The 25,681-nt window shown below is 35.9% G+C and overlaps 1 protein-coding gene across 3 annotated transcripts in view; it reads left to right on the forward strand.

Moving 5' to 3' along the window:
• Positions 1-25,681, forward strand: part of MMEL1 (membrane metalloendopeptidase like 1) — a 1,737,390-nt gene that overhangs the window by 838,927 nt on the left and 872,782 nt on the right. For all 3 annotated transcript variants that reach the window (XM_044062979.1, XM_044062980.1, XM_044062978.1), the window contains exon 5: positions 6,290-6,370. In XM_044062979.1, the coding sequence (XP_043918914.1) occupies positions 6,290-6,370 (81 nt within the window). The remainder of the gene's footprint in view (positions 1-6,289; positions 6,371-25,681) is intronic.

A 25,681-nucleotide genomic window follows, 5' to 3' on the forward strand; every position in this document is an offset into this window, starting at 1 on the left:
ATAGTGTCACCAAATACATATGCAAGTACTCTGAGAGCTTAAATATGTCTCACAAGTATCAGCCACAAAGATAGGTTTAAATATATTTAATAATAAAAGAACAAGACAATACTCAAACAACACAGTAAATGCAGAGTTCAGAATCACAGGAAATATTTTAAAACAACATTGCAGGACAGTCTCAAATGAATACATAAGACATCTAAACTAATCTTTACTATATTCCTATCTCTAAATACATTACTTTTCCCTAGCTACTTACTATTAGCAAGGAAATGCAGATGATGATGAATGGATGTTTCTAGGTCCAGAACAAAATACAAAATACCCAGACTTTCTCTGAGGGAGTTCTTAAATTACTATCAAACATTACTGCTGGGTCATCTTGGATGACATCACTCATTGTCACCTGCCTTCAGTTCCCAAGCTAACAGATACCAACAGAATTTTAGCATCTCCGTGTGAGAAGTACATATCTCTCAGATGTGCAGCTGCTAGGAAGCTATAAAACACTTTACATTTTAAACCTAGTAATTAAGATTACTTTCAAGACAATAGAAAAACTTTTAGCTCTAGACACTGTGTCTGCTTGCTCCTTTAAAACTAAGAGATAGCACAATCGTAAAACATTTTGATTACAACTTATTTTCTTGAAGTTTTGCAAGTTAACTCTGTATGTTCCAGCTTCTACTATTAAAACATACATTTGCACAGGTATATAGTTTATATACATTTCTGTTCTTTTCCAGTAATGTACACTGTGGTTACATTCTTGGAGCTCAATAAATAACATACGGTTCTGTATAAATCATAGCAATATTCACAAATGACATAGAATTATTTACAAAATTCCAGCTAGATGGGTTGACAGTATCACAATACCCCCCCCCCCCCGAAAACTCAAGCTAGTTTTTTAAGTGCCCCTTGAGCCTATCTGGGAATACCTTACCCCATTATCTGTATCAACAGCGCATCTGCGTTGGCATTGCTAACACCACTGTGGTGCTGCACTGTCATACCATATGCTTGCAACCCTAGGCTCCACCTTAATAACTTGACATTTTGCTGGTTGGCTCAATGTAGCTATGTTAAGGGATTGTGGTCTGTAACTTCAGTGAATTTTCTTCCATAGAGATAAGGTCGAGGTTTCTGCAGTGCCCACACTATGACAAGACATTCCTTTTCTAGAGCTGATAGCATTCCTCCCTCGATTGTAGCCTACAACTGAAATATACCACTGGGTGCTCTTCTCTTTCAGAGGAAACCTGGATAAGTACAGCCTCCACCCCATGGTTTGAAGCATCCACCTGCACAACAAATTATTTGCTGTAATCTGGACCGGCTAACACAGGGGGTCCTCCCAAAGCTCCTTTAAGCTTCTGGAATACCTGCTCACATGCTGGGATTTACACTACCTTATCTGGCCTGTTTTTCCTTGTCAGGTCTGTGACGGGAGTGGCTATGGGACTATAACTGGGGATGAACTTTCTGTAGTACCCTGATGTCCCTAAGAATGCCCTCACCTGCTTTTTGGTAACAGGGGCAGGCCATGCCTGAATGGCTTCCACTTTGGCAGGTTCTGGCCTGATCTTACCACTCCTCACTCTATGTCCCAGAAAAGAGACCTCTGCCATACCCACTTGACATTTGCTGAGCTTAATGGTCAACCATGCCATCTGTAGTCTGCCCGGCACTTCCCTGACATGCTGAAGGTGCTCTTGCCAGGAATTGCTGTAGATGGCAATATCATTTAGGTAAGCAAGGGAAAAATCTCCTGCTCCTGCTAGGACATGATCTACCAGCCTCTGGAAAGTCACTGGGGCATTTTTCATCCCAAAGGGCATCTTCGTGAACTCATACAAGCCAAAAGGAGTCACAAAGGCTGACCTGTCTCTAGCACTGGGAGTCAAGGGCACCTGCCAGTAACCCTTGATAAGATCAATAGAGGTAAGATACTTAGCCCCACCCAGCTTATCTAGGGCTTCATCTATCCTAGGCATTGGGTAAGCATCTGACTCTGTGTGATTATTTGATTTCCTGTAGTTCACACAGAACCTGGTGCTGCCATCTTTCTTTGGTGCCAGCACCACTGGGGAGGCCCAGGAACTGCTGAACCCCTGAATTACCCCTAGTTCCAACACTTCCTGTATCTCCTACCTCAGAGTCTGTTTGACTCTCTCAGGCACTCTATAAGGGGCCTGCTTAATAGGCCTTTGGGATCCTGTATCCACATGGTGCTGCTCCAGGTGGGTGTGCCCTGATTTCCTAGTGAACATGCCCCTAAACTCCTGTAACACTGCTCCAATTTCACGAACATGGGTAGGGGATAACTGCTGGGACATTGCTACCCATTCCACTGAGGTGTCAGTCCGAGCCTCACTGAGAAGATTAGTCACCAGATCCCCTCAGACTCCTCCTGCAATCTAATGCAAATACTCAGCACAAGGGCCTCCCTATCATGGTAAGGTTTCAACATGTTAACATGGTACAATTTGTGCTCCTACCTCATGCCTAGCAGTTCTACCATGTAGTTAACATCACTGACCTTCCTTATTACCTTGTAGGGTCACTTGTTGTGTCTGACTGGAATGAGAACCATTACCTGCTGCTCTAGAACATACTCTCTAGCTCGAGCATTCCTGTCATACCAGACCTTTTTCTGCTGTTGGGCTTCTGCCAGGTTCTCCTGGGCCAAGCCCATGAGTTCTCTGAGCCTTGTCCTGAAGTTTAGGACATATGCCACAACATGTCACACTCACCCACCCACTCATCTCAAATAAAATCTAGAGGTCCCCTCACCATATGCCCATACAGCAACTCAAAGGGTTAAAAACCTGTGGATTCCTGAAGCACTCTCTGTAAGAAAACAACAGATGGGGTAGATATTGGTCCCAGTCCCTGTTAAACTGGCCTGCAAATGCCCATAGCATCATCTTGAGTCTAGAGTTTAACCTCTCAACAAGACCATTAGTATGGGGATGGTAGGGGTGGTCTTTAGGTGCTTCACCCCACAGTGCTTCCACAGACAAGCCAGCAGGTCTGACATGAAATTGGCACCTCTGTCAGTCAGTATTTCTTTTGGGAAACCTACCCTGCTGAAAATCTCTAACAAAGCATTTGCCACCTTTTCTGCCTCAATGGAGGACAGAGCCACTTCCTCACGGTATCTGGTAGCATAATCTATTATCACTAGGATATACCTTTTCACTGTGGAAAGTGGGGTACTCAGAGGCCCCACAATATCCATAGCTACCCTCTGAAATGGCTCCTCAATCACAGGTACAGGCATCAAAGTAGCTTTCACCTTGTCTCCTGCCTTGCCTATCTTTCAGCACTGCTCACAGGTCTTGCAGTACCCTGTTACATCTCTGGAAATCCCAGGCCAATAGAAGTTCTACATAATACATCTCTTTGTATGTTTTATGCCTATATGACCTGCAAAGGGAATATCATGGGCTATGGCTAGAAGTGCCAGATGGTAGGCTCAGGGCACTACCAACTGTTGTAGTTTGCTCCCTCAGGGGTCCACTCTCTATACAGTAACCATTTGTTCCAGTATACAGATTCCCCTTTCCCTTGAGAATCAGGTGCTTCACTAGCTATCTCCCTCAGGCCTTGTAATGTAGGGTCTGAGAGTTGAGCCTGTCTCAGCTCTCTCTTTGTAACCCTTCTCAGCTCCCCTTCCACAGGAAGCCTGGTATCCTCTAACAGTGGTGCCTCACTATCAGCCTGTGTACTACTACTACTACTACTCACCACTGCCCTTGCAGTTACTCAGTCCAAGGCAACATCATCACCCACAAGCAGCTGTGGCTCACCTTCAGTCTCACTGCTACAGGGTAGCTGCCTCCTTGAAGTAACCACCTCGCCGGTCCTGGCTACAAGTGTGTGGTCTGTCTGGGTCTCCCCCAGGCTACCAGACCCACATGCTTGTCTCCAAGCCTGACTGCAGGTAACTGCATGCACACATGGTACTGCATTATCAAATCATTCCATATCAGGACATCTGCAGAGATATCCTCAAACACACCTACTTGCTTGCTTCCTTTTCCACCCTCCCAATCAATTTGATCCCTAGCCAAAGGTATTTGAAATGGAGTCCCTCCTAAAACTCTGACTGGAGTAGACTGCCCAAGCAAATAGTACTCCTCTATAACCATGGCAAGCTTCACAAAGATTAGGTCAGAGGCTATGTCTCTCTTAGCCATGGCCTCTTTCCCATTCACTAAGATAGGATATAACTTCTTGTGGTAGCTTGGTACCCTTGTTGGCTAGAGACAACCTACTGTTGGCATTTTGTCATTCCCACTTAATGGCACTCCCGCCTTTTGTTCCTCACCTTGCCTCCGTGGACATCTATATGCTACATGGCCCCACTGGTTACATTTAAAACATTTAACCCTTGGTCTTGGATGTGGCTTCCCCTGCTACTGGTGGACTCTGCTGGGGCACTCTGGGCTGCCCACCATGGGTTTCCTCAGACCTATGAGCAGCACTGGGTGTCCCTTTCCTATGCAGTGATGCCCTGCTTGCTAGGATTAGGTCTCCCTTCTTCCCCAACTCATCTGTAGTATTGCATTGTCTATCAGCTAACCACATTCTCATGTCCTCAAGCAATGTGCTAAGGGCTTGTTCCCTCATCAAAATGTCTGCAGCCTTCAAACATGGTGACCTGACATCCACTCACCCACCTATGAAAATAAGTGCTTAGTTCAGCAATATATTCACACACACCTTCATCTGCCTTGCATCTATGCTCATGAAACGTTTTACTATAAGCGCCAGGTGTTAACTTAAAGCATTCTAACAAACACATTTTGACTGCATTATAATTTAAGCAATCATTATCAGAAGGTTTAGAAATTGCAGTTAAAGCTTTACCATGGAGTAAAGGGGTCAGGAACTGCACCCAGAGCCCTTGGTCAATATTATACTGTTTACAAACCCTTTCAAACATATGAATGAAACTATCAAATGAATACTCTCTGTAAATTGTGGAAGAAATTTACTGACCTTTGTTGCTTCTGGGGTTTGTTTACTCCCTTCCCCATTTTCTCCATGACTCTGGAGAAGAGTCAACATCTCCTTTTAATGTTGTCTCTGCCTCTCCTTCTTCTCAGCTTCCAGGCATTGCAGTATCTCATTTTCCTCACCTTCAGACTTTGCAATTTCTCATTTTCCTCATTCTCTGGACACCTCCATCTCTCTGCTGCCTCTTTTTCCAAATTTTTGGCCTCTCGCTCAAGTTTCTTTAACTCCAGATGGATTTTGAAGTCTTCTGTGGAAAGGTTGAGCTGTCCATTTTCTGAGAGTTGTACATCTCCAAGGCCAGTCTGATTGTCCTCCTGGTTGGTATTCTGCAATGCAGCTATGATTAAAGCTGCAATAATGTCTGCTTTAGTCAGGTTGGCATGCACCATTCCTTTAGCATGGCACATCTCAGCCAACTGGCTCCTTGTCAGCTTGCCATACTCCTCTGCTGACATGCTTGCCTGCTCTCCCTGATTAACTAAGCCAACAAAAAATAAAGCAATTGTGATATGAACTCTAAATGTTCACTGCATGGCTGATTGAGAGTACAAGCACCTTCAGTGACCACTGTACACAGGCTACAGGATTTCAATAGCCACACCACTACAAGCCAATTAATATGTGATGTGGCTAACTCACCACTGTCAACCAATTAATATGTGATGTGGATATCCCACCATCACCACCACCACTTAATATGTGATGCCCCTGCACTGGCCCAGTAATCAAGGAGCCTCAATCCTCACCACTGGCAACTGTGGGGGATGTACACACTGGGAGGATGGCAAGTACACACAGTAAAGTGCAATTTCCCTTAAGAGTACACAGAGATCACAGTTAGTCTAGGGCTGGTTTCTCCCTCTTTCTTCAGATCCCCAATAAATGGAACATCCTATACTAAACTGGGGATGTAGCAAATTTGCTGGCTGATAAATTTATCTCCAGTTTCACCCTCCCAAGTTTCTGATTTTTTTTTATTTTGTGTATCTTTCATTCATTTTTTTTACTATTATTTGGAAATTAAAAAGGTCTAAAAATAAACAATATGGATAGATAACTTCCTATTTAGCCAAATACTCCCTAGGGAAAAAGTTGAAACCCAGTGGGTGCAAAGTATTCCAGGAAGCTGCATACCTCACTCCAGGCCAATATGTAGCAAATTAAAATTTTGAGTAAACATATAATGCATTTCTTATACATAGCTTTACTCTTAATAAAGCTCATTGTTCAAATGTTTAATACAATAATCTTTTTGCAGGTGTGCTGGAAGTGAATGGAAAGGAAGAACGAGAGGCTTTTCAGAAAGCCAAACGACTCTTCAGGTCCTGCATGAATGAAAGTAAGTCATTTTTTATTTTTATTTTCTTTAAATCTATGTATTGTCCAATTCTTTTGACTTAATCACTTCCTTCTTTATTCCTTCCACCTCTTATTCATTCATACATGCTTTAATATAATACAAACTAGACATAGAGTACACATATTGTATCATGCAACACCAAGAAATATATAATACCTGGTATAATATTAATAAATGTGTACAAGAAGAAATTGGAATGGTAATAATGTTACAGTTAATGTACCCATGAAAAGCCACAGGAAAATATATAGTAACACATGCATAAATAGCCTGTGGGAAAAAAAAAAAAACAAGCTACCTCCTTTTTCCTCAAACTGCTCTTTCATTAATTATTACATTCACTCATTTAGGAAAATTATTAATGCAAATATATATTTAAAAATCTATTTTGATCTTTTAACACCATTTATAGTCATAAAGAACTTTCCACATAAAATATACAGAAAAAATATTCATTACTGGGAACAGGAAGGATTTGTTTTTTGGCTCCAATCTATCAAAGAACTAAAAGTTTTAGATATGCAAGTAATAAAAACAACATACAAAATTCCACAACAGGACTGGCTAACTTTACAGTATTCTGTCATATTTGCAAGATTTAAGTAGAATAATTAACAATTTTTCATTTAAAGAAATATCTAAATTTACAAAATGCATACATGAAATCATATATAATGACTTTGACATGGGAAACAGTATTTCAAAATTTTACAAAATATTGATAAACTATAAAACAACACCCAAAACCTCATATTGAAAATATATAACAAAAGGACACTCAATACAGTTAACTGAAGATATTAAAACAAATATCTTATTATCGATAAAATATACATACTTTACACAATACTGGAAAGTTTTTAATTGGAAATGCTTGCACAGGGCATTCTTAACCCCAGACAGAATCAGTAAAATGAGTTTATCCATAAAAGGAATATGTTAAGAGATGTGGGAAAGTACACAATGCAGATTGGAACCACATTTTCTTTGATTGTATTAAAATTAAGCCATTTTGGAATGGTATTAATACCGTTCTACAAACTTTATTTAATGAATCATTTTATTTAACTAAAGATCTTGTATTATTAAATGTGAATGAAGGTCCTCATTTGAATAGGTCAAACATGTACCTAGTATGGACTATACTTGCAATATCAAGGAAGTGTATAACAAGAAGATGGAATACAAACACAATACCAACTTTGGAAGACTTCTACGGCTTACTGAAGACCACAGCATTATTGGAAATTAAATTTAAAGAACTAAGAACTTATCCAAAACCATTTATCAACAACCCTTGACACTTGCATTGTATATTGACACTATACAATAATTTATCAGACACTCTGATAATGGATTGGACATACTTATAATGTAACTGTATACATTAACATCTGTTATAGTGTCAGGATAATGTAAATAGTGTACATAGTTATGTATAAATACTATGGAATTCATTCAAATGTATTTGAAAAATAAAAAAGAAATTTTGAGAAAAAAAACTGCTCTTTAATGAAAAAAAAATAAAACAAAAAATATTCTGTCTTAAAAATACAACAACTGAAGTCCCTTTCATAGCAAATTATTAGGGATGATAGTGCATGATAATCTTAAATTCAGCCTGCAAATACAAACACTCTTAGCAATGTGACTAAAATTACTTGCCAGTACTTAGCTCTTCCTCCTCCCTATTTTCACTTCTCTGTGTCAGCAAACTTATCAAACCTGCTGGACATGGTCTGTACTCATACCATGTTGCTAAGGCCTGGAACTCCTTACCTATAGCCATCTGGTCAACACCCTCCCTACACTCCTTTAAAACCTTTCTGAAATCCTTTCTATTCAAAAAGTGTCACTGATCTTGCTCAACCCCAGTATAAACTATATTCCTAAATATGAACAAGTACCTATTTATACCTTATACCTCTTTACTCCTCCTTCTTTATTCACTTCCTAATTTCAATCAATTTCTTTCCCCTGGCTCTAGATAATTATGACATAACCTTCTTTTCACTCTTAATCAATGTTTTTATATTATGTTATAGTTATTTAAACTGTAGATGTTTTTATATTACTGTTTTTGTTCTCCAAATGTTTTTGAATACTTTGGAGATTATCTCCACAGGCCTCCACTGAAAATGGGCACCTATGCGGTTGGAGGGTCCCAGTAATCAAATGCCAATAAATAAATAAATTGGTTGAGAAGACAGTAATGAAGAGATTGCATGCATTCTATTACTGGACATAGCATTGTCACTGAATTTCCTTCTTTTTTATGGCTTCATCCATTTATCTAATAGTAATCTCATTTTCTTACAGAATTCTCAACCTTTCAGATTTAATTTAAAGACAGTAGTTACTTTTAAGAGGAAATCTAATGACTGATCTCATTTAATGTGTCAGTTATAAGTACAGAAATGATGCATGCATCTCTTTGTCAGCTCTTACTCTGTCTACGTAGTTGCATTCTTATATTATTGATAAGTTCTTGAATACGTAAGGTGCATTGGGTGTGCCATGTTTCCTTTTCAGTATTAGGATGTGAATTAAACATTTCCTGATGAAAATTATTTTCCTCTGTAGTAAATATTTATTTATTTATTTATTTGTTTGTTTATTTATTTGTTTGTTTGTTTATTTATTTATTTTACATTGGTTTACCGGGTTAGTCCAACTAGGCAGGGTTGCCTGTTTTCAGCAGAGGGCTAGGGAGAAAAGCTCCATACAATATGACAATCAGTGACACATATATTAATATAAAAGACAATCCAAAGAGAAGGCTTACCACAACTTAGAAAAGAAGGTAACAATTTTGTCAAAGATTCTTATAGGAATTCTAGTAATATAGTGAAGAGATGAGAATGCTCACAACAATGTGACAGAAATGTTAAAGCTGAAGGACTTACTACATAGTTCCATAAGCATTGGTATAGCGTGTAATATAAAAGACAGTCCCAAGAGAAAGTTTACCACAATAGAAAAGGAAACTAACAATTTTGTCAAAGATTTTGTCAAAATATAAATGCTTGCAACTTTATAATTCTTGAATGGGGTGGAGAGGGGTGGTTCTTTGAGTGTGTGTGTGTGTGTGTGTGTGTGTGTGTGTGTGTGTGTGTGTGTGTGTGTGTGTGTGTGTGTTAAATACTTAAAATTTTGTAGTCTGCTTGAAATAGCTTGATTAATGAACTGTTGGATCCCCTTTTTAAATAAGTATTGCACTTTGATGCCAAATTCTTGCCAAAGTATTGTTTTATACAGCATGGTAAAACATGACAGAATAGTTCCAACTAACCATTAAGTATTGTGCTAAAACAGTGGAACACTCACTGTTAAATTATGTCCTGTAGTGGTAATATGGCTTGGGAGGATGCTATGAAGGCTGTTAAAATAAAAACGTCATTAGATATAAGACTATAGCTGCTTTGCTTCTCATTCTGTCAACCTATTCATTTATGTGCATGCATCATTCAATGGCTCATATTGATTTATTTATTTATTTATTCATTCATTCATTCATTCATTTGGTTCACAACTGGGTAAGTGTATAGGTCTGTTGGCTCTTTACAGCAATGAATAGAGGACACATGATATGTTTATAGTTAATATAGTAGCAAAAATTAACACAGTAATACAACCTAACTCAAAATGTATTACTACAACTATTAAAACAAATTAAGAGCATGTATTTGTTTAGATGTCTAGATTAGAGGCTATAGAGTCAGATGCCAAACTTAAAACCTACTTATATCTAACATATTTTATATGCTGCAGTGTCAGTGGTAAAACAGGTATTCCAGTTGCCTTTGGTGCTGGAACAGCAGAAGGCTGTGGTTTCTATTCCCACTCCAGGTGACTGGAATACTCACACTGCAGTGCATCTTGAAGGGGTGCTGCATTCCTGAATTTGTCATCCTTTGGATGAGGCATTAAACTGAGGTACACCTCCTTGAGTTGGTGGTAGCTCAGATATAAAAGATCCCATGCACCGATCAACAAGACTAGAGGTTGGTATACTCATATATTTTCTCATTTATACCTCTATGCATTATTTACACATTCATATTCATAATATATATCTTGTCATTTTTTATTCATAACATATAATTTACAGACATTTTTTTTTATCTTTTCAAAAATTATTAATTTTTAAGTCAATAGCATTGACTAAAATTTCATCTCTGTACCTATCCCTTCATCCTAAAGATCTTTTTTTTATTTCATCTAACGTATTCTAATAATTTCTATTTTTATTATAGAATAATTATTCACATCTTCTTTTCCATAATGTCCAGATTTACAAATAATATTATGTTCAGTTTTAAATTTACATTTTACTTTATATTTTACATATATAATATCCATCATTACATTTTTAAATCCTTCTTATTTATATTCATTTTTAAAACTTCTCTAAAACTGCTCATTTTACCATTCTAAAAGCAATGTACTACTGTTTCTTCCTCATTGCATTCATCACATTTTTTTCTTTGAATAACTGATATTCCATATTATTTTAACTGATAATGTATTTAATATAACTCTATACAAGAAATCCCTGCATCATAAACATTCTTGAATATTTTCCTTCTATCCTTTATAACATGCTAACACATTATTTTACTTCTTTCTGATAACATACCATATAGTATTTTTCTGTATCATTACCCAGAAAAAATGAATAGATGATAAATTCACTACATATATATTTTTTATTCAATGCTCCTTCTTTTTTATTGTATATCATCCCTCATTTTAACAGATTGAGTCGTGAACCCCAAATAAAATTTTAAGAAATATTTTCTAGCATCTCTTTCCTTATTTTAGCAATAAACAAATACAAAATACACACCCACAGATGTGCTAGTGTCCCTAATGTGTATGTATTTAACATATGCACTTTATGTTAAAAGATAAATTAAAACTTCTCCACCATGACAACATTATTTTTTATTTCTTCCAGCATTATGTTCCACTGATCTATTACATTTTATAGAGTCCACATTTCACTCCTAGTGTATTTATTTCCTTCCTAGAATAACATATTCCATTAATTTTCTCAGTTTCACCAACCTTTTGATTTTTGCCTGATTTAACTATAATCTAGTTTTCTTCCACTTGTACCACCACTTTACTTATCCATGTGTTGTTATAATCACTAAATCATCTGCATATGACAGAAAAAAGTATTATTAGAACTCTTATTCCCATCTCCAATGTTGCTTCTTTCATTTCACACAAACATGTTTAAGTATTTCATTAATTACTGGCATAAACAACACATTTAATGGACATCCTTGTTTAACTCCTCTTCTAATTGTTTTATCATTCCATCCATCCAGATTGTTTCATCTTTCCATCCATCCCACAGCATTTCATATTATATTTATAGGATTAATACAGTTTCTCCTTTCCAATATATCTGTAGAATCACTGGTCTTGCTTCCTTATTATTTCAAAACCATACCTGTTACTTCTTTTACTGTACATACTTCACCTTTCTTATGGATTTTGAAGAACTCTTCTCTTATAACTTCATCTAAAAACTTTCTGCAGTCTTTTTTGTATTATCTTCATAAAGATTTCATAATCTGTACTTGCCGGGATTAACAGTCTCCATTTTGTTTATCTTTCCTTTCAATGTTGTTCCATATAAACTTAATTACCCCACCACAATTCTCTGTATCTGTTATTCCTTTCAATATCCATTCATGTAATATTTTACAGAATATTAATTCTCACTTTTCTTCAGATATTTATAATATTCATAAGCTAACCCATCTATTTCTGGTGCTGAATTTTCGTTTATTTCTTTTATTGCTTCTTACATTTCACTAATAGGGATCTCTTTTTCTAGATAATTCTTAACATCTTCATATTTTTTTACAATCCATACTTTTTGTACTATGTCCTTTCAGTACATTATACCCATAAACTTTTCCACAATTTGCATTATTTCTTTTTGTGTATATCTAATATTCCTTCTTCATCAAACATGACACATCCATTCTTCCTTCTATTTTACCTCTTTTCCCAAACAATGGTCACACTTCTTTTCCTTCTAAAAATAACCTTTGAGTAAGATATTTTACCTTTTCTCTATTTTAAAAGCTCTCTTTCTATTTGTCTTATTCCATCAATACATTATTCTGTTTTTTCATGAATTTTTATAATTTCATTCCAATTTCTTTTTCATGTATTTTCATAATTTCATTGTATACTGTCTCATTCCTTTACTCTTTTCTAAAATCAAAATCATTTTCTTGTATTTTTATTTGTAGATACTCCCTCAGTCTTTCCAATTTTCGTAATATACTTTCACTGTAATTTGTTGATCCTATAAAATATTATGTTCCCTCTTCATCTCATCTGTTTTAGCAATCTTTCCAGTAAATATGTTTTTTATTATTTTCCCTTCTTTTATTGTTTCTCTGTTATCCCATATTCTAGTCCTTGTAAGTCAGATCACGTTAGGATCTGAAAATTCATAATTTCTACCCCATGTAATTTTTTGCTTTCTTTTTTCTTCTTTCACACATTTCATATCTTACAAATTTATAACCTCTATAATAATTTCTACATCATTCAGTCACTACTAAACCACTAATATTTCAAATGCTGTTTATGTTTAGTGATAATATTACTATGTCATCCCTTTCATTTTTTGCATCTTTCTTATTTCCAGGTTTTATTTTTTATTTTCCTTCTTGGTACCATTCCTCCAATTGATTTACCAAAATGTTCTTATTCTTTTCCTGTCTGAAAATGTGTCTTTACCTTCTTTGCTTCCTAGTGCTGAGTATCTTTATAGCACCATAATGCGTTTCCTTTCCAAAGTATTTCTACCTCATTCCCATAATTCTTCTCCATATTAATTAATATTTTCTTAAGCAGTTATGTCTGCCACTTTCTCATCAATATTGCCAGTTATATTATCAGCATGTTGTCTTTATTCTGAAATATTCTATAATTCTAACTTTTCCTTTTTTAGTATGGGACAGTCAAATGAAAATGTCCAAATTAACTTCATTTTCTGCACTTAAGCTACATGTTTTAGTGGTATGTCCATCTTCATCAAACTGATCACATCTTCTTTTTTTACAGTATTGTATCAAGGGGCTGTCATCCCCACAAAAATTTTTAAAAAATTTTAAAAATGCATACTTTAGGTTGACCCTAGTACCTTACTGTTCCCCATTTCCCTGTTTGTAGTTTTTATATTTGAAATATGCTGTATTTTTTCTTCATGTTCATATAGAATCAGCCATACCTCCAATCCCCTGTCCAAACATTTCTTTTATTTTCTATTTCTTTTAACTTGTTTTAACTTCATGCACCTTTAACATCATCCACCTTATTATAAATGGCTATATATCATTTAATCGAAATACGTATTCATTGAATACCTATTCAATGAACACTAAACAGTGAAAATCATTTAAGCAAACCTCAGAATTTTTCCCAAGGTTAGGGAGCACATAGCCATCACTGCAACTTTGCCCTTTTCCCCACAGTAGTGCAATCTCAGAGTTGGTATACATATATATATATATATATATATATATATATATATAGAGAGAGAGAGAGAGAGAGTTAGGGGGATGTGGAGCAAAGCTCCCCCATTGTGGGGTGTGGGGAGACAAAGCCCCTCACTTGGGTGGGTTTGATTTTAGTGCAGTATGTGTTCCACAGTGCTAGTTGGTGAGTGGTTCCTAACGCTGGAAAAAAGTGTGAGGTTTGTGAAATGATTTTCACTGTTTAGAGGTTCTCTGGTTCGATCCTTGGCTGGGGTGCCTTTTGTGCTGAGTCTGCATGTCCTCCCTGTGGTCACATGGGTTTCCTCTGAATGCTCTGGTTTCCTCCCACATCCCAAAGACATGCTGTAGGTGGATTGGACAATCCAAATTGGCCCTAGGTGTGAGTGTGTGCATGTGTGTGCCTTCTGTGGAAGGTTGGGTGCTGGGCTGGCAACTCCACACTGTAAAACTCCACTGCCAATCATGAGCAGACAGGTCACCTGCTGTGGTGACCCCTAACCGGGAAAATCCAAAAGAAGAAGAAGAAGAGTGTTCGATGAATATGTATGTGATAAATACATATTTTAATAAAGTGATATAGACCCATTATAGACAAACAGAAAAATATATTTAACTCAATTTCCTCTATGTCCAGTGCTCTGAAAATTGCATTTCATTTCTTCCATAACTGCAGACCAAAATTCTGAACAATACACTCATTTTATGGTGCTAATGAACTCTTTTTCTCCACTATATTCATACATCCTTCAAGCAAAGTAAAAGTTTCAAATGTACCCTCACAAAAGTCTTATGTTCATGATTTTCTTAATGCTGTTATATCCTGTACATTAAACCCCAAAGGTAAAATGATACTTTCCATAATATCATACCTATTAATTCACTGCTCTTTTTATTCTTACAGCCAGTCTTCTTTTCTGGTTTTGTTGTCCATGCATTAGTCATAGTGTAAAACACAGCAATTGTTCTTGTCTTTTGTTTACCATTTCTGCAGAGGCAAATGTTTTCTTACTGTTCACATCAACACACTGTTAAAGGGGCATGCTTTTTAAAACCAGATATTTCACTAGCCAAGCATATCCCCAAACTACTGTCAACAACTTTCAATACTCCAGCAGTTCCTTTTCCTGATTTATGTGTCTTCACCTCCTCTTTTGCCTCTCTCAGCATAGGGTTTTCCATAGTACACCAACCTACTTCCTCATACACATTTGGCTCATGTTGATCCATCAATTCCATCAATGCAGGTGTTTCCAGACATCCTTCCTCTGAACTGCACATTATTTTTATTCCTTGACTCCAGTCCCATGTTCTATGCTATTTTCATTGTGCAAATGAACTCTTTTTTTCCATTTTATTAATAATATATTAACTTTATTATGTCCTTAATCAGGCTGTGACAATCTTAAGGCAAACTCAGTTGTTTCAGTTAGTGCTAATTATATGTGATAATTAACCAATACTCTTTCAAAGGAGAAATAAATTGTTTTAAGTATCTGTATGATTATATGTTTCAAGAACCAAACGATGCATTAGATTCCTAGAAAATGTGGTAGCAGGATCCGAATTTCACTCTGAACTGATCAGTGCCTTTGACAAATGCGGGCTGGACATTGTTCAGGCTATTATACATCAAAATAACAGAGACATTGCATTGTTAAACAATGACATCGAGTCTTTTCACCAGTGTATTGTTAACGACATTTTATTTAATGTTGGTGTTAACAAGCAGAAATATTATGATATTAGAAAAAAAGTTGATAACAGATGCAATGATATTTTGAACAGGAAGTATAAGAAATTACATAGGGATATCATTGAATATCAGGACGGAAGTCAGTATCCTATGCCTCCTAAAAACAACAGACAGGTTTACAAACGTTCTTCTGTGGTTACTCATACAGAACCTGGTGTAGATCTAGATGAATTTATAGAAGATAGAGTACAGAACAGTGACTTTGATCCTTTGCCCAGGAGATCAGAGAGAATACGTAATCAACGTAATTCCAATAATGAAGATCATTTTTCGCCAGTTCACCACCCTTACCGAGGGAGGGGGAGGGGGAGGGGGGGCCAATACAGGAACATGAATCAGTACCAAACTCAATTTTGGCAAGAAGAAATATAACTACCCAATTGGTATGCCATGATGAACATGGACATGTTTTTAGCAGAGACGGGTATTCTATTTACAATTATAGTAATTTAGAGATTACGGACACCTTTTTTCACCTTTTTACTAAAGGGTTTAAGTACATACCTCGGAGAAACAGTAACATCACCAAGGTCATTATGGAATTAAAGCTTTTCATTAGAAAACTTAATTTAGAAAATTTGTTAGGGACAGATCATTTTGAGCCATCTAATATTCCCAAGAGGCCTAGTACATACAATCCACCCTTACATCCTCAGCTTAAAAACTTGGAGACTAGGCTGGAAATGAAAATCAGGAATTATTTCAAAACAGGTGGATACCAGGCTAATTTGACTGTCCCAGAAAGCAATTTGTTATATGACTTAGGATACAATACAAATATCAGGGTTATGGAACCGGATAAGGGGGGTGGCACTGTCATCATGGATAGGATCTTATATGATGGCAAAATGTCAGCCCTATTGAATAACGATTCCAGATATTCTACTGTTTCTCTCAATGAAATTAACATCGCACATATGAAAATCAACATAGTTATTAAGCAATTCCTAGATTCAGATGTCATTGACTTTGGCACCTACACTTTCTTGAATAATCCATATCCAAGGGTACCATCTATTTTCAGGGTACCTAAGGTACATAAGCATATTCAAAATCCCCCCCTCAGGCCTATTGTTGCAGCACAGGGCTCTAAAATGTCACCCCTTTCCAAATTTCTCGATTGGAAGTTCAAAAAGCTTTGGCCCAGGGCCAGCCATTTACTCAAAGACTCCTGGGAATTCCTGAAAAACATTACTCCTGAATTATTAGTTTCAAATCTAAAATTTTTGACCATAGATGTAGTGGATTTATTCTCTGTCATTCCGCATGACACTGGACTGGCCTGGCTGGAGGAAGCCTTAGTCACGTGTCCTAATGTCAATGCCAATGATATTGCCTTAACACTGCATCTTATGGAGTTAGTCTTGAAAAATAATTTTATATATTTTTCAGGTGAATATTTCCAACAGACCAAAGGAGTCGCTATGGGGGCCAATTGTGCCCCCACATATGCAGATATAATTCTATCAGTGTGGGAAAAGAAATTCGTTTTCAACAGTGTCTTTAAAGAACACTGGAATGCTTATTTCAGGTTCCTGGATGACATCTGCATTTTTTGGACTGGCCCAGTGGAGGCTATTGATCCCTTTATGGAATATTTAGCTACAACTACTTCGTTTCTTACCTTTACCCATCACATACAGGAGAAAAGGGTGGAATATCTTGATGTTTCTCTTGACAGAAATGGGTACATTTAGATCCAATATATACAGAAAGCCCACTTTTTCCAACAGTTATGTTCATTTCCAAAGTAGTCATCCATTGCATCAAAAGAGGGGCATTGTAAAGGGACAACTAGTTAGATTGTCCCGTATGACATCTGATGATGCAGATTACTCTTTAGAATGTGACAAACTCATTCAAATGTTTTCAGATAGGGGTTATCCATATGAACTACTTTCTCATATTAGAGAAGAAGTTTTACTGAGTAGAACAGGAAAATACAAACCCATTCTGAGTACTAGAGGCCTTTGTTGCACTAATGATACTACTGAATCTAAAACTGATTTCAACAAGGCCTTTATTACTGAATATAGTGCTAATTCAGGAAGTATTAGAAACATTATTATGGAAGAATGGGAAAATTTTAGAGAAATTACTGATTTGGAAAAACTTAAAAATAAGAATGTGGGAATAGTTTTTAAACGGGGTAGAAACATGAAAAATTTGTTAGAACAACAATTTCAGTCACGTTATAAATCTAACAAAAGGCCGGGCACGTATAGATGTGGCTCTTGTAATCAGTGTCAATATGTCCTACACAGTGATGTATTTTTTCTAGTAGCTAGAAACAGATATATTAGATCTACTAGGTATTCTAATTGCAATGCACAGGGGGTAGTGTATTTGGCTGTCTGTTTGGTGTGTCCCGCATTCTATGTGGGAAAAACTGAACGCACACTCAAAAGGAGAATTTATGAACATGTATATGAGATGCAAAAAGCAAATTCTAAAAATGCTCTCTACAGACATCTCAATACCTGCCCTACTGCTAAGTTTCAGTTTCTAGTTTTAGAAACAGTGTTTAAGGACCATAGGGGTGGACCATGGGAAACCTGTTTAGAATATCAAGAAACTTATTGGCAAATATGGCTCGAGTCTTACAGGGAACCAGGTCTCAATGATTACACCTCTATCATGCCTTTATTAAAGTTAAAGGCATGTTGTATATAAATACATTTTTAGAAAACTGTATATGTTTAATATTATATGTTTTTTATTCACAAAGTTTATATATACAATTTTTTAACTTGATATTGTTTTTAGTAAAGTTTTTTCAAAAAACTTTATATATTAATTTTTATTATTTTGTATTTGTATATACCAATTTCGAAACCACACTTCTATGTCTATTTAGGATTTCTGTGCTTTGTTTCTTTAAATCTAGAAACGTAATAATGATTGATAATTGAATGATTGTATTATTTAGTATAAAAGACCTCTATTATACTATGTTCATTTATCTGAAGAAGTCACAGTGTGGACGAAAACGTGTTGAATGTGGATTTTACCTTCGTTAAATAAATCTATTGGAACCTGCCTTTTGGGATTTTCTGGATATTTATTGGAGTTCAGCACTTCCTACACTGGTTTTTGTATTCCTAGAAAAGTACTAGACTAGCTGCCCTTGCAGGCCATTTTAAGTCTAGCCTATTTCCCTTTTAATGGTGAGAATCAAATCTACACCTTGTGTCAGGGAGGTAGACACTGTAACCATTAAGCCAGTGAGAACGTATATTATCATACAAAAAATTCATTAAGTAAAGGAATTTCTCTCACTTGTCCTCCAATAATCCAGTCCAGAGTATTCATAAGATAATATTGCCACATTGCTAATATACTCCTGGCAGATACATTTTTCATGTTATTCTTCATCAAATGGACTATAAACAAATCACTTTTGTACAGAATAATAATTCAAGAAAGGGAAAAAATAAAATTAAGAATATTTTCATTAAGTTTTTGTCTCTTAAATTGAATGATGCTAATCAATCCTAGATTTCTGCATTTGCTTCCACTTCAAAACAAGAATTGCATGGGTGAATCCTCATTATGATGTTCTGAAGAAATAGATACACATGATTAGAATTTGTTGAGTTAGGCAATGTTTTATATGAGTAGCACTTAACCAAGATAATGCCTTTCTTACAGAAGCATGTTTGCCCAATAGCATATCACATGTTACTTAAGTATTACTGGCAGTATTTTAGAAAAGTATCCTTAGAAGAGGAAGAAAGTTATCTTGGTTTCATAAAGAATATTTAACTATCCTAATACACTGAAAATCGACCTCAGACTCTGACATCATAAATCATTAAATATTAAAAACATTGTAATATATGCACTGGCATTTGTGATGTTAATTGCATTTCAAATATGAAGTCTCCATTCATACACACTTTTTAAAATTACAAAACGGAAACAGCTTTCTCAGCACACAAATGTCTACTGATATGAACTGACTGGAGTTTATCCAGTTAGTATACAGTGTATGAGTGATTCAAATAGCTAAGCTATGCCTTAGTAGCAAGACACGTGGCTACTGTGTAAGAGAATCAATTGTCGATGCTGTCTAAGTAAATGAAAGTGCAAGTTAGATAGTTGCTGTCTTGTACCACATAGGCCCTTTAGTTATTTTATATTATTTCTATGATCTAAATCTCCAACAGCTAAATATTCTTATGTCAGAGTGAAGTTTTACAGGAGAACATGTTCTCTTCTTGTATCTTACAACACATTTTATAACATCACAATGACGCCTATTTATATATCCTTGTTTAACAAGTTATTGTGAAACAACAGATATTTGAGTAACCTGGAAAGCATTTGATGAGTCACTAGTTCTCTTGTTTAATAAAAATATTTATTCTTCCTACTTTGCCAAATGTGAAGTGTTTTAAAAATGCTCTGAGGATACACATCACTATAAAATGAAGACATCAGTCATAATCTTCATCAAACGCACAAATGAAAAGTCATTGTTTTTAAATAATGAGAAGAGTAAAGACTTAGTTAAAGTAGGCAGCACTAGGCCTTCCTGTGTTTATCAGAAAGGAAACAGTTTAAAAAGTTACTTCAAAAATCAAATTAAGCAGATTATTACAGTAAATACAAGAATATTTATGCACTGTAAGTTGCATAAATCTATAAATATAGGTTTATAGGTTCATAAGAGGTTCCTAGACTAGCAGCCCTAGCCATGTTAATCCCAAGTACCTCCATTTGTTCTTTTTTTGGATAGGTCGCAGAATGAATTTATGAACAGAGTTGGTTTGTGATCAACACCAGCTACCCATGTCCATGAGGGGTATGGGTGCCAACCCAGGGGTGAATTTGCAGTCTCCCGTCCAATTATCTAGGTTGCGTTTGAATAGGGTCAGTGAGGACCTCTGTTCCAGAGAAGCATCAGTCTCTGGGAGACATATCTGTCTCTCCAGCATGATCTGTTAATGTCTGATGCATTCTGACATGCTACAACAAAACATATATTTTTTGCATTATTTTCAGACTGTTAATACTCAAAAGGTAATATGTTTAGTGATTCTACTGTGAAACATTAAATATCAAAACTGAGAGCATCAGAAATGCTGAAAAAGAATGCCCTAAACTCACAAAGGTAAAAAAGTCAAGTACAATTGTTTTTGCAGAGGACTCCAAACTTACATATTCCAACTGTAGAGTCACACCAGGAAACCAATTGAAATGTCAGGATGTGCTTTAGCAAGTCCCATAATGCTGAAATTGAATGGCTGAAAAAATGGATTTAATTTTACTTAGTCTGAGGTGGCCATTTCTCAAACATACTCCCTTTTATCTGAGACATTAGAGATCTTGGAGTTGGTATGTATAAGTTATGTGGGTGTACAGGGCTTGTCTACCACATCAGGGTACAGATGGCAAGAGCATGCAAAAATATTAGTAAACAAGAAGGGCTGTGTCAGTACTCAGCATTACGAGTGCAACATTTCAATACAAAGTCCTCATACCAAGTCAATAAAGGGAAAAATCTCTAAGGAGGGGAATCACTGCCAGCGCACACATAGAAAATTCACACTCAGTGATTTACTATGGAGAACAGTGAACATTAGAAGGGGAATCACTGCCAGTGCACACTTAGAAAATGTGCAGTCAGTGATTTTCTATGGAGAACAGAGAACATTTTTATATTCCTTGGCATCTTTTGCTTTGAGCTATTGATGGAAAGTTCACCTCATCTGCTATAGCTATACCATATTTCTAAAGTGTGTTTCTTATTTCAAGTGATACATATAACTGTATGTGACTTTTTGAGGCAGACTGAAGCCAATGAGACTCCAGAATTTAATGAATGTATTTCCACTAACCATTTGTTAAAATTAGTCCACTTAAGCAAAAAATTGCTGGAGAGTTATTGGAATAGTGAGCTCTGGAATAGCCTAAAGGATCCCTGAATATTAATCCATTACCTATATGATATGATAGTAAAATGCTAACTAGAGTGTTTTATGAATAAAAGGGTTCCAGATAGTTATTGTATTTTGATATAATTCCATCAGAATAATGTTCACTATTGAGGTGCAACTTTAGCATATAGATAATTCTCCTCTCCTCTCATTTATATTATTATAGAAGTTCCACCCCATTTTCACGCACATCAGACCATCACTTGCCTCATCTGAAAGATGTAAACTCCCCAACAGTATTCATATTCAGCCGTTACTCCCTTTGCAACTCCATTATTCTACTAGTAAACTGTGAACCATGTGTTCCTCTAGTTCTCTCTTGAATTGCTCCCTTTCCACTTTTAACTACTCACTTTTTATACTCTTCTTTAACATCTTTCTTTCACCATATCCCTTCCTTTCTCCTCTTACATGTTTTGCCCTCTACCTTCTTCCAGGGTTTAAACATTAATATAAACTAATAGCCAAAACCCTGCACATAGCCAACTCTACCTTCCACCATCTAGTTGCAGAAAACACAAGCAAATGGTGAAACTGAGCTGATAGCAAATTTCATAATACTGTAGATGTTTGCCACATTTCATAATATGTAGTTGTTTGTCATCTTGGGGACATAGGATAGGAAACCGTGACTGAACAAAATTGTCCTTTTGAGCTTGTGTTGCCAGATGCATCAGGATTACTGTGCATAGAAATGCTTAGTCAGACATAACAGTAGCTATTTATATATATATATATATATATATATATATATATATATATATATATATATATATATATATATATATATTTGCATTTGTTGATTGGAAATGTCTGACTGGATTATTCACTCATTTTCAGTGAAAGCCCAAGAAGAAAAGCTTGACATATTAAAGGCAGAAATACAGAAATTACAAGATCAAAGCAAATATTTGCAGGTGTAATAAAAGTTGATTTAGATTGTAAAACAAACAAATTACAGACATTTAGAGAGAATTATGAGATCCAGACATGCACTTAACAGAAGTAATAGCAACTGATTAATTCAGAGAAAGTAGGGGTTACATAGTTTGAAAAGGTCATTCATCATTCATGTTAGTGTTTGTGCATGTCAAATGTTATATAGCTTTCATTTTTGTCAGATACCATGTACAAATATTTTCTTTAGCATTAATAGTCACTTCTAGACATTTCAAGCGTTTCACTTCTGATAGGACAAGTTTACAAACAAATAGTTACTGCATTTGCAAATTTGCCTTTTTTCAGTCTCTTACTGGTTACATACCACTAGTGCTGTAGTATTACATCAGGATACACTAAAATGGGTATGAAATGGGGAGGGGAAATTAGTAGTCTAAATACTGCATTGTGAGCAACTGGTTCATTTGATAAGGATGGGGAGATGGTTTTTGTGGTGTAAATGTTGTACTGTGAACAACTGATTCCGTTTATAGAGATGGGGAGATGGTTTTAGCAGTCTAAATGTTATACTGTGAACAGATGGTAAAGCTGATGGATAAGTTGGTTGGCACACTAAGTTCTACTTATGGGGTGAGCATATATTGTTATCAAAGAGGATATGATTTGAGGGACAGCTTAAAATTATGGAGTGCTTTGAGTTGTGTTACTGTAGAAGTTAATTGAGATAAAGATGGAGTAAAGTGTATTACCATGAGAGTTGTTATATCTGTGTGCTTTCCCTAGGAGTTCATTGTAATATATTGTTTAAATGTGTTATAGCATCAAAATTGATTTGCTAAGTTTCCTTTTTTTTCTTTTTTTTATCCTTTGTTGATGAGGTTAGTCCCACTAAGCTAGTGGCCTCTTTTCAAGACAGACTCAAAGTGCTATTTATAATCTGAGAGGAAATTTAACTAGGGCATCAGGTAACTTCCCCAACTTTTTTCAATAGGTGTCATATGGAATTGTTTACATCCACCTGAGCTACCACTAACTCAAGCAGATTGGACCTTGGTTTAACATCTCATTCAAAAAACAACAAACTGCAGATTGCAGAAGCCCCTAATGCAGCACTGTAGTACGCAGAACATGTCAGTTCACAGAAAAGACCCAAAACAAAGCATAACTTTTGCAGCCCACTGTGCAATGGTACAGTACTACTATGATGTCATTATTCTCTTGTTCTCCACATCATCTGCACCACTTCAGAGCAGTCTCCTGATGCCTTTCAAAGAATAACAATAAAGAGTGACTTACCTCCTGGAAGACATATTTCTGGGTCTCATCAGGGCATGATAGCAAGCAGGAAATGCTACGAGCACTCCCAGTTGGTAGCCATTTGCCATAGCCAGAAAATTGACATGATCACATGATACTCACTGCAGACGCCTCCTTGAAGAAATCTTCACCATGTTGCCATCCATAGTTACAAGCCATTGCAGCAGCCATTTAGATGGTATCTCAGCATACATGCTGATCCATGGATGCTTCTCTTCACTTTCTTTTAGGATTCATTGCTTCTATCAACTTAGTCTATCTTGCTCATTTGCTATATTTACAAATGGCTGTGAATAAAAGAAAGACAACAGAGAGGATATTATCAATGCTGGGGCATTGCTTCTTCTCATTTCCTTTAGAAAGTTTTTATGTTTATTTATCAGACTTGGGTTTAGCTCCACACTTACCCTAGCAAAACTCATTTCAGACCATGCCTCAGAATTTTTTTGAATGTCCCTGGTTTTATATTTTTTCCCTGTCCCTCAAAAAAATATTTGATTTTCTGATAAATCACTAAGGATTATAATCAGTCAATAATGCTTCAAATTAGAGTTTCATACATCCTATTGTTCGGAAAATGCAAGTAGATGAATACGCTGTTGTTAATTAACTTTCAAGTGAATTAGACTATTACTTAAACATTTCTTAACAAATGCTATGTCCACGTGGGATCTTTTGTAAATACTATGTCTTTCTTTGTTAAATGAGGGAATTTATCTTTTAGAATAGTTTTTTTTTGTATCCTCTGTTTTTATCTTTTATGGTTTGTTATTATTGTAAAATGTCTTCAATAAAAAGTGTTTGGACAAAAAATGTTCTTTAGTTTGGCCCCATATCTCGCAAGCATTTTTTACTTTGTCCAGAATTTTTTAGGAAATAAGTTGAGAGGTGTGTTTCAGGCTCATATCATAATGTCTGTACCATCCTTCTGTTTATTCTCTCACTGGTCTTCTACCAATATGGTACCTTGTCTGGATATGACTCCATTTTCTTCTGCAGCCCTTCTAACTCTACCCTTGCCCTTTCTATTTCTTTTCTGCCATGAGAGGTATCTCTGTATTTTTGCTGCTCTAACTCTTCCTACTTCTGGTCACTCAACAACTTCCTGTGCATTAATAATTGCTTTGTTCATGGCATTACTATCCATGCTACAACATACAGCACTCATTAAGTGAATGGAGTTTTACTGGACATTTAACTGCCTTAACACTGCTTTCTCTAGAGCTTTCGTGCTTTACCTTTGTTCCTTCCATGATTCTTCATGTTTTGCATCTCACAATATCTCCACTAGTTTCACTGAAACAGCAGAGCACAATTATATTTATAGCAGAGAGCACCATTACATTTTCTAAAGGCAAATCTATTTCCTTTCCAAGAAACCCAGAGCTTCATTGTAGGTCCTTCCTACACTATATTCTACAATAATGTCTTAAAATGTTTTCTCAACTTACAAACTTCATATGAGTACTTTTTATGTAAATGAACTGGTGCTTTTACAATGGTAGAAGCTATAATTCTCTCACCTTTTAAAGCATCCAGTGCATTTTCCTTGTCAAATGTAATATGCACTCATTTCTCTGCTTGGTTTGAATTTCTGAAGCTTATTAGCTTGATGTTCTCTATTCACTTTCAATTAATCTCAATATGGTGGCCTAGGAGTAACATAAATTGTGAATCCAAGAACTACATTACATCTCTGTCTTCAAGCCTTTCAGGTATACCATTGATTGTTATGCATTCTGCATTTTCTTGTGTCCTTTACGTAAGTAAAGCTTTGTTAATATACTGTCATAGATCTAAAATGCATTTATAGATATTCTTCTTGAGATCTTACTACTTTCCT

This window comes from Protopterus annectens, chromosome 2.part1 (genome assembly GCF_019279795.1).
Source record: "Protopterus annectens isolate FY-2018-M chromosome 2.part1, PAN1.0, whole genome shotgun sequence".
Classification (NCBI taxonomy): Eukaryota; Metazoa; Chordata; order Ceratodontiformes; family Protopteridae; genus Protopterus; species Protopterus annectens.